Source organism: Oncorhynchus nerka, linkage group LG9b, assembly GCF_034236695.1.
Source record: "Oncorhynchus nerka isolate Pitt River linkage group LG9b, Oner_Uvic_2.0, whole genome shotgun sequence".
Taxonomy (NCBI): Eukaryota; Metazoa; Chordata; class Actinopteri; order Salmoniformes; family Salmonidae; genus Oncorhynchus; species Oncorhynchus nerka.
In genome coordinates this window covers 17,938,170-17,958,122 of record NC_088424.1, presented here as the reverse complement: position 1 = coordinate 17,958,122, position 19,953 = coordinate 17,938,170, and the positions used below count along the sequence as shown (strand labels likewise).

Below are 19,953 nucleotides of genomic sequence, written 5' to 3'. Positions count from 1 at the left end.
TTGTTCTGATATTAAGGTGAATGTTCAGATGACTTAAAAGAGCCAGAACTACTTTGGCTCAATTTGGCTCATTTTTGCAGCGCATTGACTTTGTTTCTTGTATCCAGGTTTAATGTTACAAAATATGCTGATGAGGTAGAGTTGAGGTTAATTAGAACAGACAAGAGGCCCGTGATGAACAAGAGGGGTTTAGACAGAAGATTGATGCTGGCTAGAGAGCTGTGGCCATTGATGGAGATAGTCATCTCTCTGCTCTCTGCCTGATAAACCAGAGTGACAGACGGCTCAAGGAGCAAACTGTGAAGACCCCTTCAGCCTGCCCCTGCTTGCCTGTGTCCGTACGTCCACCCTCTGACTTGTACACTGGCTCTGTCCCAAATGGCACCATATTCCCATTATAATGCAATACTTTTGGTCAGGGCCCATAGGGGTCTAGTCAAAAGTAGTGCACCAGGGAATAGGGTGTCATTTGGGGGACACACACTGTGTGTTCTGAGCAGGACACCACTGCCTTCCTGCACTGGCCACTGACTGTCTACCCTGAGTCTTCACTCTCATCAGCAGTCCCTTGTCACCAGTGATGCCTTTTCACAGTCATTTCAATGTTATCGCTCCACATTTTACTGACAGGTAGAGGACGCAGTGGGTACGTCCAAAATGGCACCCTTTTCCCTACATAGTGCACTACTTTTGACCAGAGCCCTATTCAAAAGTAGTGTACTATAAAATTTATAGGGTGCCGTTTGGAACGCAGGCATAGGGGAACAAAGTAGTTTTGTAGTGCTCATGAGCCAAAACGGGTCCCCGAAAGTTTTTGCACACTTCTGTACTACATCATGCATTTCGTATAATATGTTACGAATTGAGCAAAAAATATACAGTATATAGCTATTTATAATCCAGCTGTTAAATCCCAGATAGCCCCTTTAACTTTTGTCCTGATGAAAGTCTGGTTCTAGGAATTAAACAGAGATACAAATAATGTTTGTTGATTCAGAGCCACTCCTCCAGAAGCCGTTGTGAAAGGGTAATAAATAGATGAGAGAAGATAAAGTGCTTCTTGGGGATATACACAGAAAATTATGATGACCAGGCCATAGTAAATCCACATCCGTCATTGGGGGATTTTCAATGACATTTACATTTTTCTATGGTAGGTAGCTATCTGTTTCTACATAGGAAAGAGGCTGCCATTTGAAATGCAGACCACATCCCCTTGGTATCAGCAGTGTTAGTGAAAGCAGCGCTAGAGGCAGAGGGAGTTCGTTTTTTTCCTCTTTGATGAGGACATCAAAGTCAGCACTGGCACTAACACAAAAACCATTGCCCTTTAATTCAATGAAACCTAGTGCTGAGGGAAACTACCTCAACCCAACTCCAGGCTTGTGTGATGTATTACAGAGATTTGCATATGCATGACTATGTCTCTATGTCTATGTCGCTAGGTTCAGCTTGTCCTCCAGTGATCATTAGCAAATAGAACATGAAACAGTTGTGGAGGGTGGGATGTAGAGAAGTTTTTTTTACCTTCAGCATTACTACATGAAGGGAAAGAAGTCATCGACTGTACATATATCTCAGGATGTTGTGTATCCCTGGAAATCTAATCAGAAGTCATGTAAACATAGCAGTTTTGAACAGGGGCTTCATGCACCCATTCATTTAGAGGGGGCACATAGTACGTGAGGATGGGGCGGGGGGGGGGGTGGTCATTGTCCAAGAAACTTGCCTATTGTCTGCAAAAGATTAGTTACAATGTAACACTGTACATAGTAAATATAAAGGTTATACTCTACTGGGTTTCACTTTAAATGAAGTTCCAAATCAAATCAAATCAAATCAAATCAAATTTTATTTGTCACATACACATGGTTAGCAGATGTTAATGCGAGTGTAGCGAAATGCTTGTGCTTCTAGTTCCGACAATGCAGTGATAACCAACAAGTAATCTAACTAACAATTCTAAAACTACTGTCTTATACACAGTGTTAGGGGATAAAGAATATGTACATAAGGATATATGAGTGAGTGATGGTACAGAGCAGCATACAGTAGATGGTATCGTAGACAGTACATGTAGACAGTACAAGTAGACAGTACATGATAATTACTAGTATATCCTATGTAACTTCAGTTCCTACATTACATTTGATTTAGCATAGCCTTTGAGCCAGGTCATAACATAGAAAAAGGTCATACAAAATGACTGGTAGTTAATGACAGGGTGTGCCTTGTTACATTTGTTGTTACCAGGTCCTAGTCTATTTATCAATCCTGGTATTACATGTGGATGCAATGGCAGTGGCACCTTCTAGTTACATGTCACAAGGTTCCGATTTTGGTTCAAGTTATTATCGTTGTAATTCATAAGTGACTTTCAAACGTGTAATTACAAAACACCAGTTACATAGTGAGACAAGAAAATGTATAATAACAGACAAAGTACCCTGTAATTACATAGTAACATAGTAAGACTTATATAACTACTATGTTGTTACCACGGTTATTACTGTGTAGTTACATAGTGTAATGTAAAGCGTTACCAAGACACTAATTATGCTTCTCTGCGTCTCTGCTAAAATCCGGGTAAAATATTTTAATTAATGTGAGTATTTGTCAGTGCATTTAGTAATTGCTTGCGTTTTTAAAGTCTACCAACCTTGCCAGCAGGCATGCCAGCTAAGATAGTGCGACAAGCTACTCTACCTTGATTGACAGCCTGAAAAGGTTTGGTAGCTAGTTATGAGGTTGAGAGATTGGGAACCTATCTAGCTGGCTAGCTAAAGCCAACTTCCTACAATTGCTAGGTGACTAGTATTACAGAGATACAAGTTTTTCTTTATTCATTCATCAAGAAGGAATCAATAGGCTACATAGCTTTATAAAATTAATTCACAAACACAACTCCTGCGAGTCCAGCCAACCACTGGCAGCTAAAATCAAATCAATTGCTGTGTGTGTCCCTCTCTACACTCTCTCGCATCCTCCACTGCATGATACTGACTGCACTCACACCGTGCCTGCACCTTGGAAGGAAACACTTACTAGGGAGAATAGGGGGGGGGTACTCTTTGCCTGGTCCAGTCAGTGTGCCCCCTCCGCAAAATTATTTAAAATTATTTAATGAATGGAATGTGGGTTTGTGTATTGTATATCTTAAATGTATGCCTACATCCAGATATACATTGAGTATACCCCCCACACACACACACACACGCACGCACACACAAGTGGAATCATAGCTTTCACCTGGTCAACTGGTCAGTCATGGAAATAACACTGTGTATGTGTCTGTCTGTCTGTCTGTCTGTCTGTCTGTCTGTCTGTCTGTCTGTCTGTCTGTGAGTGGATATATATTTCTGTTTCTGTCTGTCTGTCTGTCTGTCTGTCTGTCTGTCTGTGAGTGGATATATATTTCTGTCTGTCTGTCTGTCTGTCTGTCTTACACCAATTTACCCATTGCAGCTTTATCACCAATTTATGTATACATTTCCTTGACATATATCTACAGTATGCATCAATATCCTGTCTGTGGAGGTGGGAGAGAAGAGAGAGGTGGATGTGGGAGAAAGGAGAGAGAAGGAGAGAGATGAAATCGCAGGAATTTCAGCTTCCTGCAATTACAGGAAGTGACATAATTGGGGTTCATGGGGGCAGTTTTCAAAGGTTTAAAAAGGTTGAAAAATCATTTTTTACTTCCACTGGACACAAAGGTCTTGCTGTTTAAGAAACTCAGAGCCTTCAAAGAATGAAATCTGTCACATTTTTTTTAGATTGACTTGAAACTTAAAACTGTCTGTGTCTGTCTGTCTGCATGCCAGCGTCTGTCTGTTTCTCTGTAAGTGGATATGTCTGCCTGTCTGTCTCCGTCCGTCCGTCTGTCTGTCTGTCTCTTTGTCTCTTTGTCTCTTTGTCTGTCTGTATGTCTGACATGAAAATGAAGCTCTTTGGCCACACCAGTGGTGGGCTTGGCATCAAAATGAGAATGCATGAGCATAAAATACCCCCATACCTACTGTAAAATGTGGTGGTGAATCCTTAATTTTATAGGGCTATTTTGCTTCATCTAGTCATGTGGCCCTTGTCAACAGCATCATGAACTTTACTCAGTATCAGGACATTTTAGACAAAAACATGGATGCCTCTGCCAAGAGGCTGAAACTAGGCTGCAAGTGGATCTTCCAGCAAGATAATAACCCCAAGCACACATCAAAATCCACAAAGAAATTGTTAATTGGCAACATCATCAACATTTTCGAATGGCCATCTTTCTCAGTCTCCTGTGGTTTGATTTGAAGAGGGCAGTCCATAAGCGCAGACGAAGGATATCAAGGATCTGGAAAGGTTCTGTATGGGAAATGGTTTAAGATGCCTCCCAACGTGTTCTCCAACTAATACAACATTACAGAAAAAGGCTCAGTGCCGTTACCTCGCAAGGTGAGGTATTGAAATCTATTGACAACAAGAGTGTCAATCATTTTGAATTAAAGAAAATCTCATTCTCTGATTGTATTAGTATAAAATAATATAATTTCCCAATTTCTTTGCATACAATATAGATCAGTATATACATTATTTTATACAGTAATTTTTGCAAATCTTTCTCAAAGACTTTTCGCATTGAATGCAATGTATTGAGTTATGCGTCACATTTCATGATACATATCATTTTGCAAAAGCATACCAGACTGAAGCTTATCAGTTGATACCAGGCTGGTACACCCTACCTCTTCCTGCTCCTGAAGAAATGAATTGTGGGAGTGCGATGGAAGCCAGTTAACTTGTATTGTATATGTCAGCTACATTTACATAAGTTTATACCATCCAAAGGAACCACAGCCATATTACATAAATGACTCTGAAAAATACTATATGAGTCATATTCACAGAACGGCGTTGAGATATCAAATGTATTTTCAATAATTCAACCGTTGAACCCAGAACTAAATTAGACATTGTGTAGTTTGTCATGAACAATTGTACTTCCAAATTGTCAGTATAGTTCTGTAAGATTTCAAGTTGTCAACTTTGTACTGTAAGGGGAACATTTCATCACTAAGGCAACAATCAAATCCAAAGGTAATAACATCAGGGATTCCTCACTGTTCTCCACACACATTTCTGTATTACAATTGATTTGAGCTTGTTTACCTCATACATAAAAAGGAAACACCGGGGATAGCTCTTTAATAGCTCTGTGATTGGCTGAGTTAATATGTTCAATTCATTTACTGTGGGTTTTGTAACTTGAGCCTGAACAAACAACCTACAGCACAGACCATAGGCTAGGCTTTCTTCCCTCATGTGGAAAGAGATTTTCGACATCCCAAATGGCACCCTATTCGCTACAAAGTTCCCTGTAGTGCACTATTTAGGGAATAGGGTGCCATTTGGGACTCAGATATTCTAATCTGCTCCTTGACTGAACCCCATAAACATGTTAACACATCCCTTCTCTATGATCTAATCAGGAGGATTATGCTGCTATAAATAAACATGCTATAAATCTGCCCATCAGGGCAATGAGCCACTCTTGTGTAGCAGAGGCTCCTATCGAGTGGTTTAGGTGGAGATCATATTTTAGAATTTCTTCTAGTTACTGCTTCAGGATTTCTGATCCAAATGACAACTATCTTGCTCATTGCTCATAGCCTGGCCCAATTTCTTGACATAATATATAAAGTCCAGCGAATAAGAACCAAATACACCCATTTCATGATAAAATGATCAAACTTGGTACACTAATACTAGATACCGTAAGGAACATTTTAAGATGTTTGGGATGCCTGTCAATTAACCAGGGCAGCCATTTTGATAAAATGGCTGCCATTTTGATTTCCTGTTAGAAGAAAATAGAGGAATATAAAAACATGAGCTGGCGCACACCCAGAAAAATGTGTTTGTGTGGAGGTGCTGACTAATTGGTGAATAAACTATAAACTATCAAAATAAATATATAAACTCACAGTAATTTATTGGGTATTTACTATTTACCAACGTTTCGGCATCACTGTGCCTTCTTCAGGATAATGTTATGAATACTTGAACCAGGTTATGTAGACAAACAGTGCAATTAGTGCAACCAATGACAATAGTGAGGGGTGTGTCATAATGATTCAGTTAATTAGAATGAATTAGTGATGGCATATTAAATATATTAGGGTATTGTTATCATAGGGTAAAATAATTCCAAACAATATCAAAATGACTTTGTAATGTAATCTACTCACTAAATCAACCCCAACGATAATGTAGAAAATTATTATTATCATAAAGCCATCTTAAGACCTTCATGGGGGTGATATTGAGGTCATATTTGAACATTGCCTTGTGTAAATAAGTATTTTTGGCTATAGTGCCATTGCAGACATTTTCTATTACCACCCAGATGGCCATTTCCAATATGCCCCCCTCTAAAACGACATCGGAGGCAGCTTATGGTAGCGAAATGCACATTCAATTCTCTAGAACGTTTCTGCAGTCAGCATACCAATTGCACAATCCCTCAAAACTTGATACATCTGTGGCATTGTGATGTGTGACAAAACTGCACATTTTAAAGTGGCCTTTCATCGTCCCAGCACAAGGTGCACCTGTGTAATGACCATGCCATTTAATCAGTTTCTTGTTATGCCACACCCGTCAGATGGATGGATTATCTTGACAAAAGAGAAATGCTTACTAACAGGGATGTAAACAAATTTGTGCACAACATTTGAGAGAAATAAGATTTTTGTGTGTATGGAATTTTTTTGTAATGTTTTTTTTTACAGCTCATGAAACACGGTACCAACACTTTTACATGTTGCGTTTATATTTTTGTTCAGTGTAGTTTGAGAGAATGAAATAATTCATGCTTATTCGTGGCAACATAATTCATGTAACATTTTACCTCTAGTGCCGATAAGCTTGAGTGATGGTATTTGTCACGTCCCTCATATGCTCACTCGCATTTGTTTGCAATCATTCCAGAGGAGCCTTGCGTGGTCTCTGCTACTCAAAACAATCCATTAGTGGAGCCAGTGATGTGGGAGGTTCCCTCAAGCTGTAAGGAGGAGGTTTCTTAACAGCTTTGAGGAGGAAGTATAACAAAACAACTGTTTGATCTCCATATATGGCTCAAATCTATGCGTAGTAACACCATTAGCCTGAGGCCTCTCATTCTTAAAAGTTTTGGTACAAATATTTTGACAAGATAGTAATTTACAGATTCTCGTTTTGAAGACGTGATTAAACCCACTCATAATTCCCATATCCCATCCTCTCATATGCCAAATGGTAGAATAGGGGTATACTATGACAATCAGGATGTGTAGAGAAATAGAGTGAATCCAGTGTGGATCAGTGGTTCCTTCTTGGACAGCATCTTCTCTTCCAATTAGTGCTGCTGCCTCCGCCCCAGAGCAGCTATGTCAGCTCAGATCACCACAGATCCCCGTCTCTGAGTCAGCAACACGTTCAGCGAGCGTCCTCGCATCCTGGCCTGCGTCCCAGTTGGCACCCTATTACCTGCATAGTGTGCTACTTTTGACCAGAGCCGAGTGGCCCTGGTCAAAAGTAGTGCACCATGTAGGGAATAGGGTGATTTGGGACATATCTGGAAAGTAACCGAGAGCTCTTAGAGTCTGTGAACCAGCATAAAGGACAAGGTTTAATCAGTAACAGCAAAACATAGGCTGTAACACATACCCTCGTAGTGGGATCTCCTTGATTGTATTAGCTTTCCTCTAACTTTTATTCTCTCTCCATTTGGGTTGTTTACCACGCAACAAGCCCTTTAGGGATTCTTCTACCTATTAATAGTCATTGGTATTAGCATCGGAAACGACCTTGGTGGTGCCCTTCAAAATGAGTTCATGGGGTCAAGCCTCATCAATGACGAGATGAGTCATAAAAGGTGCTGAATTGTTTACTCATCATGATCTCATGACATACATGTACCCAGACATTAAAACAAAGCATCATTCAATAGCATGTTGCTAATATATAAAAATGTTTGTTACGCAACCTTATAAAATGGCTCCCCGTGGTGGGAGGGTATAGCGGTGAGAATGCAGCTAATGGAAAGAGGCAAACATTTTGTTCTCATAAGGACATACAGCCTTGTAGCCTAGTCCCAAATCTGTTTGTGCTCTTGCCAAATCCATGGCTGTCTATGTTAAACCAACGACAATGCGTATGGCACTTAGCCTGACAATGAGTGACAAGTTGTTGACATGAAAACACAAACAGACAAACATTCAGGCTAATCAAGACAAGGATACATCACTAATGTTCATCAAAGCTATGGCATTTAATATACACATAGGATGCGCCCTAAATTATACCCTATTCCTATTTTGTGCACTACTTTTGAACAGAGCTGGTCAAACCTGTTGCACTATGTAGGGAATAGTGTGCCATTTGGGAAGCAGACATAGCAATAGGATGTGGAATAAATAATTACGATTAAATAGCAAATATTAGGCACTTAACATTTTGATTGACTACTGTACATCAATGACAAACATGCCCAAAAAACCACACAATCCTGGCAGTATTTTACATGGCAAATACATGAGGTCGTCTGAAATATCTTAGGTGATCAGGGAATAACCTTACTGTAGATATAACCTTTGGGAATCATTTTTTACTAAACACAAAAGATTTCAATGTTGGAGCCAAGGTTTTGTTCTTATGTGACCTCAAGTCTAAACATTGTCACCTTCTCACTGAAAACACTTCTGAGGAAAAAGCCAAGCTAATCAGCATTCATTTCCTGTCTTTCTTTCATATCTACACTAAGCACCTGAAATCACGGGTGGATGGGTGTATAGCATCCCAGACTGGATCATTTAAGTTATCTACCACAGAACTCATGCCTCGAGTTAACATTTACATGGACAACATAGCTGTATAACTTAAATCAGAGAAGGCTTTGGTTGATTGCCTTGACGAATGAAAAAAACAAAAAAACATAGCATACTGTAAAAGACAGGGGGAAATTACATTCACATGATGCAACACTTGATGCAACACTACACCACAATCATGTGGTATAACATTCATGGTCTTTGCAGAAAATAATTCTGAGTAATAACTCAGCAAACATGACATACCAGTACTTTGCAGTAGGTCAAGATACTCTTATGTACACAATATGGTCGTTCACCTCCTCTAAGCCCTACTCTTACGGTTCTTAGACAACTGATGCAGAAAACCTGTGTTAAAAAAAAAAAACGTATTTTATAATCCTTTCGATGGCAACCCAAAGCAACATGTAAAATGTACACATGTAGTATAACTAAAACACATCCTTGCCCTGACAATCCTAGTTTCGTTGTAATCATGTTTTGACAACATTGTATTGGATTTACTAGAACCACAGTCAGCTCGGCTAATATAGCATTAAAAAAATGAAGGAACTCAAACTTACTGTTGAGAGTTAGAATAGCAGAGGTGGACAGGGCCCTTCGGCACACTCCATGCCCAGTCTGTCATTTGGTGATGATTACTACAGGGTTTAGATTGCTAAGAAAGGTAGTCTACCCAGCTATCTAAAGAATTGAGCTGACATAGCTGGGCTAATTGGGTGACTGTCAGTGACTGACATGACAAGTGGCAAACTGCAATGCATGACCATATTTCTAAATTGCAACTTGTGTATTCTACTTTGTAACTCTCAACAGTAAGTTGAAACCCCGACTGAGTTCCTTCGTTTTTTTCCTTTTTGGGTTGGGGACACCTTAGTGGCCGTGGAACAGTGGGCGTATAGGCAGAGGCATCTCTGGTCGTTAACCACAGAGTGAAATCCATTTTACTACAGGGAGAGGGAGAGAGAGATAAAGATTTAAGAGCCATGCAGAGCACTTCTCCTTGGCATCCAGTAATGAAAATGTTTACTTAAACCAATTATTACAAATATTGACATTAACGCAGCATACCCCAATTGATTCATATTTGTTCAAAAATACCCTGTTACGCCATCTGCCATAAAAAAGAAAGAAATTCAAACCCTGTACCGGGGTCCAGGTTTTAGTGACAAACTCATTAGAAGATCCTAGAGTGCCATTATGCCAATTGTTCTGCCAATACCGTGGTCCAAGCTAACTTTTTAGTGCCCACAACTGTAGGCTGTGTGTGCTGTAGTGTGTATTTAGGCCAATACCAGAGTTCCAGAGCGTTTTAATGGAGACCGATCCCTCTTTTACACGCAGCCCTCACACTACAGTGGTCTCTGACTGCAGGAAGGACTGAGCACGAGAATTACGTTGGAACTGAGCCATGTTCTCTGAGCCGTTTCTGGAGGCGTAGGTGTTGTGCTGGGTGTAGTTTCTGGCCATATGGCAGTTGAGGCATACACTCCGCCATTTTCTCTTGAGTTCCCCTTGAACCTGAAGTAGCAAGGTAAATCTTTTAGCACAGAGGGAAAACTAGCCCACATCTGTCACTACATTAAATGGTATAGATGTTCTTATAAAATGCCGTACTCATTGTTTTACTACAATGAAAACTAAGCAGACAACAATTAAAATGAACATTTGTAGTAACTGCTAACAAAATACCTTGAAATATTATATATATCTCATAATTTACACTTGTACATTTATCACTGTCAAGTACATTTTTCCTCAATAAAGTTGAAACCAGCCAAGTCAGAGCTAGTAAGGGGAAAAAAGTCAAGTGCGAGTGTTAGTTCACAAATGTGTTTTTGTTTTGTATATTTTAGGGGAGTGTTGAGGAGCGGGTGCGAGGGGGGGTGCTGTGGGATTATTTAAGATATTGTTAAAAGAGGTAGGTTTTCAGTTTTTGAAAGATGGGCAGGGACTCTGCTGTCCTAGCTTCAGGGGGGAAACTGGTTCCCCCATTAGGATGCCAAGTCAGGCAAAAGCTTGGACTGGGCTGAGCTGAGCGGGAGCTGCCCTCCCGTAGGGGTGGAAGGGCTAAGAGACCAGAGGTGGCAGAACGTAGTACTCAGGTTGGGATGTAGGGTTTGAGCAGAGCCTGAAGGTAGGGAGGTGCAGTTCCTCTTGCTGCTCCGTAGGAAAGTACCATGGCCTTCCAGTGGAGTGTGAGGAGGAGCGGGGTGACATGGGAGAACTTGGGTAGCTTGAAAACAGGCAGGCTGCACCATTCTGGATAAGTTTCAGGGGTTTGATGGCACAAGCGGGGAGCCCAGCCAACAGCAAGTTGCAATAGTCCAGACGGGTGATGACAAGTGCCTGGATTAGGACCTGCGCCGCTTCCTGTGTAAAGTAGGGTCGTACTCTACGGATGTTGTAGAGCATCAACCTGCAGGAGCGAGTCACTGCTTTGATGTTTGCAGAGAACCACAGGGTGTAGTCCAGGGTCACAGCAACGTTCTTTGCACCATGGGGGGGGCACTGGAGTTGTCAACCGCGGAGCTACTCCGTCTTGTCGAGGTTGAGGTCAATTACAATGATGTACACAACAGCTTTTATAAAAGCCTGAACATTGCTTGTCATCTATCCTAATTTGTGCCAAGGAAGACTTTGTCAACACTGATTCAACACTAATCATTTACGCTGTTGTGCGTCTTCTTAACTGGGCCATCAGTGCCCAAGGCAACCTATTCATTACAGAATAAAATGCAATTAAGAGCAATCAAGGCAAGAGCTTACCTCACTGTTTAAGAAACAGTACAGGATGGCAACCACCAGGCCCTGTCAACAGAACAGCAACAGAAAATCTTCAAAATGAGAAACAACCAAAAACAATCCAAAACAAAAATGCCCCAAATATAGCCAAAATATATTGTGATATTGTGATAAATATCCAAAAAGGATCCGTTTTACCTGAAAGGATCCGATAGCAAGGTCAAAGAAGATTTTATAATTTTCCATGGATTCATTGAGAGACACAAAGACAACATAATGGATGCCAAACAGGGGGATCAGCAGGAGAGTGGATTTGGCCAACCTCCTGAAACCAGACACACAATATTACAGAGACACTCTATGGAGGGGACCTAGAGACTACACTGTTATACAATCACATACACAGAGTATAGCCAACATTGGGAACACCTTCCTAATATTGAGTTGCACCACCCCTTTTGCCCTCAGAACAGCCTCAATTAGTTGTGTCATGGACTCTACAAGGCGTCGAAAGCATTGCACAGGGATGCTGGCCAATGTGAACTCGAATGCTTCCCACAGTTGTGTCAAGTTAGCTGGATGTCCTTTGAGTGGTGGACCATTCTTGATACACACGGGAATCTGTTGAGTGAAAAACTCAGCAGCGTTGCAGTTCTTGATGCAAACCAGTGTGCCTGGCCCCTACTTCCATACCCTGTTCAAAGGCACTTAAATATTTTTGTCTTACCCATTCACCCTCTGAATGGCACATATGTCACATGTCTAAATTGTCTCAAGCCTTAAAAATCCTTCTTTAACCTGTATCCTCCCCTTCATCTACACTGATTGAAGTGGATTTAACAAGTGACATCAATACGGGATCATAGCTTTCACCTGGATTCACCTGGTCAGCCGGTCATGGAAAGTGCATGTTTTGTATACTCAGTGTATATTTTAATAATAATTGTTGTTAATACATCCACAAAACGTTGGTGTTTACCCATTAAATGATAGGGAGCATGAGGCAGGGATGGGCAACTTGGGGGTGGGGGCCACAGAAAAATCTAAACTAATCATGAGGGGCCACAGTGGCTCGTGCGTCTATGTATGCACATCCATACCCACACATGCAGTCAGAGCCTTTTGAGGGCCCCATGTTGTTTGCGGTGCTGTGAGAGTAACCCATAGTGCACTACTTTTGACCAGAGCTCTATGGGCACTAAAAGTTGTGCACTATGAAGGGAATGGGGTGCCATTTCAGACACATCCTAAATCGTGAAGGGGCCCTGACTGCTAAGTGCCAACCAAGGTGGACTTTCCTGTAGCAGTAGACAGCAGCTCATCCAGTCTTTGCGTCGCCAGCCGCTTCTCAGCCCTTAAATCCGCTCAGACAAGATGGGAATATTTCTCCCTGAAGGCAAATACGTGCTGTGCTGACCACCTCTACAGCTTAGCCGAATCTAGTGTCACTCTACAGTGTACAATTTGCACAATAGAACAATAGGCTACATATCTATGTCTTTTGCTTGAGAAGTCAACTAAAATACCATATGTCAGAGTGACATACAAAGGCATGCTGAAACATTTGAGCATTTCATTTCTCCGTTCAGGAATGTTGACACTGAGTATTCATGGTCTGTTGCCCGAGTGCAGTAACACATAGGTCTCCCTGTTTTGTGACTGACTGAGCACAACAACACATACCTGTATTGTGACTGGTCGTTGCCACCCACATCAGGACACCTCAGCTTCTGAACCAGAATCCTTATAATACTGATGAACAGGAGGAAGTTCACCTGGAAACCCAGTCAACATATATTGACATACAGTTTGTTTGATTTATTTAGTGAAATTTGGTTACTGCAGTTCTTTTTAAGGGCAGTTAACTCAGCTATAACCAGCGTTGGTATACATTGAGGGATGTGTTATGGAATCAGATAAGACGACAGTACTTAGTTCCATATAAATCGACCCATGTAAATCACCTGTTGTAAAACACAATGACAGTTTGATAAAGCTAGTTCAACCTTGCATTACATCCAAGCCAGCATCAATTCACACGCATGCAGAGTCTCTCGGTTTAACATGCTCTTGCCGTTACAGTCCTATCAGCTCCCCAGTATGCGCTGGCTACCTAACATGACAGATCGGAATATGCTCTGTGTGGCATTTATCTCCTGGACACATTCTGTTTAGTTAATGCTTGGGATGTAGCAGGGGTTTGATCCTGCATGTGGTAAAGGATATTAAAACAGCAGCAACCGAGAAGGATAAATGATATATACCCACCATGATGGAGAAGCCTATGGGTACATTGATCACCCACTTGGGGATTGGGTTATCATTCTGTTCCCAGCATCTGAAGGAATAGGAAATGATACCCATACGAAGATGTTAGTCAACACGTGCCATGCATCCCTGGCCATACTAACCTAAGCACAGCACTCCCAGGTTCCTGCATTTCTAAGGAGTTCTTCCTAGCCACCGTGCTTCTACATCGGCATTGCTTGCCGTTTGGGGTTTTAGGCTGGGTTTCTGTATAGCACTTTGTGACATCGGCTGATTTAAAAAGGGCTTTATAAATACGATTGATTGATTGATCACATTGAACTGGTTTAAAGTGATTTGAGAAATAAATTAAAATGACAAAAGGTTGCCAATGCTTCATTAACTTTATAATCACAATCAAATTCTTTCATGCAATCCAAGACAAACAGCACATCTACATTAAGTCTGGCAACAGGCACAGATTGGGTTCAACCAGTGCCCAAACACCTGCCCTTTTCCCCTCTTATGAAAAAGTGCCCACGCAGCTCATCGATCATTTACATGTTATTATAAAAAATATATAAAACATTTAAAAAATATATATATACATATATATATATATAAATAATATTCCCTATTTTACCCCACATTTGATCATAATATACAATTGGTAGTTACGACCTTATCCAAATGCTGCAACTCCCAACGGGCTAGAAAGAGATGAAGGTCGAGACGTGAAACATGACCCGCCAAGCTGCACTGCTTCTTAACACACTGCTCGCTTAACCCTGAAGTCAGCCGCACCAATGTGTCAGAGGAAACACTGTTCGACTGACCAAAGTCAGCTTGCAGGCGCCCGGCCCGCCCGTAACCAATTGCGTATAAAATTAGGTCATTTCATAAACTCTTGAATCTCATAAAATACACCCCCTCCCCGAAGACCACACTCATCTGACTTGCATGCAGTAGCCACTGGCGGGGAGACATTGCCCCGTTCTTTGCCCCTAACAGTGAATGAGACTCATGACAGATCCAACTTCAATAGTAGCCTCCTACCAGGAAAGAATGGGGCAATTTGACTGATTGTTAGTAAGAGGCAGATGTCAGCAGCAGAACACACTCAAATCAAGTGATTTCCCCCCCTCCCCGACAGCATTGCTAACTAGCTAGCATATTTAGCCTACATCATCATTCGCTCTCTGGTTGTCCCCAGGCCTAGGAGTCACTGGTTTGCTTACAATGTTTGATGAGTGAGTGTGTTGTACCAGAAAATATTAGACCGAGTTTCTTTTTTTGGGGTGCGGGGTGGAGGGGGCTGCCCTTATTTTGAGCACTGCCCCCGAAATGTCTGTGCACGGCCCTGTCTGGCAATCACACATGAAAAGAATCCACTACCCTACCAACCATGTACATTTATGCTTTCCAGGGTGACTTACCCAGTATCCTCAAAATAAACCCTTGTTATAGCCCATGCAGAAACAAACACGGTTGGGAATCCTGAAATACAGATGGAGAATTCACTGAATACAATCTCATAGCATAAATGGATTGGATGTACTGTATGTTCCTCACTGCTTTTGATACATTGGATATATATTAATGACTAGCTTACCCCAGCCGATGAGAAGATAAACAATGAAGTGTCTATTTTCAGAGAAGATGACAATCAGGAGCGTATGGAGGTAGAGGCCCTCGACCAGCAACCAGAAGAAGTTGGCCATGATAAAGTATTGAAAAATCACCAGGCTCGCCTTGCATCCAATCTGGAACAACATTGTAGCACATCACTTGTGCTGCGATACAAAGAGAAACTACAGGACACTCAACACAAAAAACCAAAGTGTATCTATATGGAAACTGAATTCCCTGTCCTTACCAGATCTTTGTCTAAAATATACTCACACCAACACAATCGGAGTGAACTGAAGGAGCAAGAATCTAAATGTGTCCAGCGGAAAATGAATTCCGTACCTCAATTTCAAAGAAGTGAAAGAAACATGTTTCATAGCAAATCTATACAAATACAGTTGAAGTCAGAAGTTTACATACACCTTAGCCAAATACATTTAAACTCCGTTTCACAAATCCTATTAACAATTCCCTGTCTTAGGATCACCACTTTATTTTAAGAATGTGAAATGTCAGAATAATAGTAGAAAGAAAGTAAGAACTATTTATTTCAGCTTTGATTTCTTTCATCACATTCCCAGTGGGTCAGAAGTTTACATACACTCAATTAGTATTTGGTAGCATTGCCATTAAATTGTTTAACTTGTGTTTCGGGTAGCCTTCTACAAGCTTCCCACAATAAGTTGGGTGAATTTTGGCCCATTCCTCCTGACAGAGCTGGTGTAACTGAATCAGGTTTGTAAGGCCTCCTTGCTCGCACACGCTTTTTCAGTTCTGCCCACAACTTTTCTATACGACTGAGGTCAGGGCTTTGTGATGGCCACTCCAATACCTTGACTTTGCATACTATTGTTTGTACAGATGAATTGTACAGATGAATGTGGTACCTTCAGGCATTTGGAAATTGCTCCCAAGGATGAACCAGACTTGTGGAGGTCTACAATTTTTTTTCTGAGGTCTTGGCTGATTTCTTTTGATTTTCCCATGATGTCAAGCAAAGAGGCACTGAGTTTGAAGGTAGGCCTTGAAATATATCCACAGGTACAACTCCAATTGACTCAAATGATGTAAATTAGCCTATCAGAAGCTTCTAAAGCCATAATTTATGTACTGGATCACTTTCCGCCTGGGATTGTGATACTGTGAATTAGAAGTGAAATAATCTGTCTGTAAACAATTGTTGGAAAAAAGTACTTGTGTCATGCACAAAGTAGATGTCCTAACCGACTTGCCAAAACTATAGTTTGTTAACAAGAAATTTGTGGAGTGGTTGAAAAATGAGTTAAGACTCCAACCTAAGTGCATTTACACTTCCAACTTCAACTCTACATCTATACCAATACATATCAGTTGGAATTGTCAAATGATCTATAAGAACCAGAGGTATAAAGGCTGATGAACAACCTGACTCACCAGTGAAGGCTGCTCAGAGCACTGATTGCGAGAGAAGAGGATGTCGTCCTTCACAAGGACTGCCACCGCTCTCAGGATGAAGGAAAAGAACAGGTTGAGGTGAATGTAGTTCCGCGTGCAGTGGAGTTTTCTATAGAGGGAGTAGAAGAAATTATTTATCAGAGGATCTCTGCTGTGTGACAATTCCCTGCTGCTTCTCTCTACAGTGAGTGACTAAGACTGTTTCCCAAATAGCACCTTATTTCCTAAATATGGTGTCTTTTGGGACTCATCCTAACTCTCACCTGAATAGACAGAGAATGGCGCTCCCAGTTGTGAGGGCGATCAAAGACAAACTGTGGCCCAGCGTATACAGAGTCTTCACCACCGTAAAGAAGACAAGCTATAGGCGAGAGAACATGTAGTACAGTCATTGGCAGTATCAAAGCTGTATATATCATTTATCTCAGATGGGCATTCACTTCAGCACCATAGAAGAAGAGTCAGGAGAAAGAACATACAGGGCACAGGCCCAGCACATCGGTCACTTTCAGAATGGACTTCGATCCGAACACCAAAATGACATATGTAAAATCATATAATTATCAGCAACATCACAACATGTTGATACTGAAAGACTGTAGGATCTTTAGAAACATCATTTTCAGAGTCACAAAAGTGTACTTCAGAGACGGTGTTTAAAAACATTGGGGAGAAAAACATGTACCGAGCATTACTGTCAGAAAGAGCCTTCCCCTGAAAGGAGCCATTGTAAGTATTGTAAGTAGTTTTCTGCCAATCATTCAACCCACTCAAAGAGTGATTCACAGATTCAAAGAGATTCAAATCTGTCAATAAAATGACCTGCTCAAATTTGCCCTCTTATCTTGTTTCCCCAGGAAATTAGTCAATGGTTTGATTCCCCCTTTTACTACAGCCGAGTGAAAAACAAAGAGACTTCCTCTAAAACAAAATGTCAGACAAGGACCATACCAACACACCAATGCTCACAGTCATTCCTTTGAGGCAGTGCCAAATTGACATTATCTTAGTAAAACAGTCACTCTTTCTAAAAGCATTGAGTGAGCTCCTATCCTGTAGCAGTGACATCTCTTCTCCACCTGCACTTCACACTTTCCATTGCTCATTGTTCTACAAAATCGTGGACGCACGCACACACTTCCTAAGGAACGAATGTATCCCTGTAGACAGTTGTAAACAGTGAAAGGACAGATAGTCAATTTGAAGAAAAGGTCCATTTGTTTTGATGCTGCATCTCCTCCAAAAGACTTAAGACAACTTTGCGTACATTTAGTTGATAAAAACACCCCAATTGATTACATGAAAATCAAATCAAATCAAATGTGTATTTGTCACATACACATGTTTAGCAGATCTTAATGCTAGTGTAGCGAAATGCTTGTGCTTCTAGTTCCGACAATGCAGTAATACCCAACGAGTAATCTAACTAACAATTCCAAAACTACTGTCTTATACACAATGTAAGGGGATAAAGAATATGTACATAAGGATATATGAATGAGTGATGGTACAGAGCAGCATAGGCAAGATACAGTAGATGGTGTCGAGTACAGTATATACATATGAGATGAGTATGCAAACAAAGTGGCATAGTTAAAGTGGCTAGTGATACATGTATTACATAAGGATGCAGTCGATGATATAGAGTACAGTATATACGTATGCATATGAGATGAATAATGTAGGGTAAGTAACATTATATAAGGTAGCATTGTTTAAAGTGGCTAGTGACATATTTACATCATTTCCCATCAATTCCCATTATTAAAGTGGCTGGAGTTGAGTCAGTGTCAGTGTGTTGGCAGCAGCCACTCAATGTTAGTGGTGGCTGTTTAACAGTCTGATGGCCTTGAGATAGAAGCTGTTTTTCAGTCTCTCGGTCCCAGCTTTGATGCACCTGTACTGACCTCGCCTTCTGGATGATAGCGGGGTGAACAGGCAGTGGTTCGGGTGGTTGATGTCCTTGATGATCTTTATGGCCTTCCTGTAACATCGGGTGGTGTAGGTGTCCTGGATGGCAGGTAGTTTGCCCCCGGTGATGCGTTGTGCAGACCTCACTACCCTCTGGAGAGCCTTACGGTTGAGGGCGGAGCAGTTGCCGTACCAGGCGGTGATACAGGATGCTCTTGATTGTGCATCTGTAGAAGTTTGTGAGTGCTTTTGGTGACAAGCCAAATTTCTTCAGCCTCCTGAGGTTGAAGAGGCGCTGCTGCGCCTTCTTCATGATGTCGTCTGTGTGAGTGGACCAATTCAGTTTGTCTGTGATGTGTATGCCGAGGAACTTAAAACTTGCTACCCTCTCCACTACTGTTCCATTGATGTGGATAGGGGGGTGTTCCCTCTGCTGTTTCCTGAAGTCCACAATCATCTCCTTAGTTTTGTTGACGTTGAGTGTGAGGTTATTTTCCTGACACCACACTCCGAGGGCCCTCACCTCCTCCCTGTAGGCCGTCTCGTTGTTGTTGGTAATCAAGCCTACCACTGTTGTGTCATCCGCAAACTTGATGATTGAGTTGGAGGCGTGCGTGGCCACGCAGTCGTGGGTGAACAGGGAGTACAGGAGAGGGCTCAGAACGCACCCTTGTGGGGCCCCCGTGTTGAGGATCAGCGGGGAGGAGATGTTGTTGCCTACCCTCACCACCTGGGGGCGGCCCGTCAGGAAGTCCAGTACCCAGTTGCACAGGGCGGGGTCGAGACCCAGGGTCTCGAGCTTGATGACGAGCTTGGAGGGTACTATGGTGTTGAATGCCGAGCTGAGCTGAAATACACCTTCACGACGAAGTACGTGTCAAAACTGCAAGGTGTCTTTGTTACGCATGCCTCTATGAAGAGGGAACGCAACACCCTGCTACAACTAAACTCTCTGTGAAGCGAAAAAGGTATGGACTGTAGGTGCGAGTAAAAAATGACAACAAGCAGAATGTGGTACCGTTTACAAGGACTTTATTCCTTTACACGGTAATATGGGGAAAAGGGGCTGGACGGAACCAAAGCAAAGAAAGTAAATCTCAAACCCCCCCCCCTCTCCTATCTTACCTGCCTACCC

At 41.6% G+C, this 19,953-nt stretch overlaps 1 protein-coding gene across 1 annotated transcript in view; it reads right to left on the bottom strand.

Moving 5' to 3' along the window:
• Positions 1-7,894: 7,894 nt before the first annotated feature.
• The window catches only part of LOC115114361 (vasoactive intestinal polypeptide receptor 2-like), a 34,718-nt gene continuing 22,659 nt past the window's right edge, over positions 7,895-19,953 (bottom strand). Inside the window, exons 5-13 of the mRNA XM_029642535.2 lie at positions 17,171-17,268; positions 16,887-17,016; positions 15,457-15,607; positions 15,281-15,341; positions 13,866-13,935; positions 13,281-13,372; positions 11,796-11,922; positions 11,622-11,663; positions 7,895-10,373 (exon numbers count right to left, since the gene is read on the bottom strand). Coding sequence (XP_029498395.1) covers positions 10,200-10,373; positions 11,622-11,663; positions 11,796-11,922; positions 13,281-13,372; positions 13,866-13,935; positions 15,281-15,341; positions 15,457-15,607; positions 16,887-17,016; positions 17,171-17,268 — 945 coding nt within the window. The 3' untranslated portion in view covers positions 7,895-10,199. The remainder of the gene's footprint in view (positions 10,374-11,621; positions 11,664-11,795; positions 11,923-13,280; positions 13,373-13,865; positions 13,936-15,280; positions 15,342-15,456; positions 15,608-16,886; positions 17,017-17,170; positions 17,269-19,953) is intronic.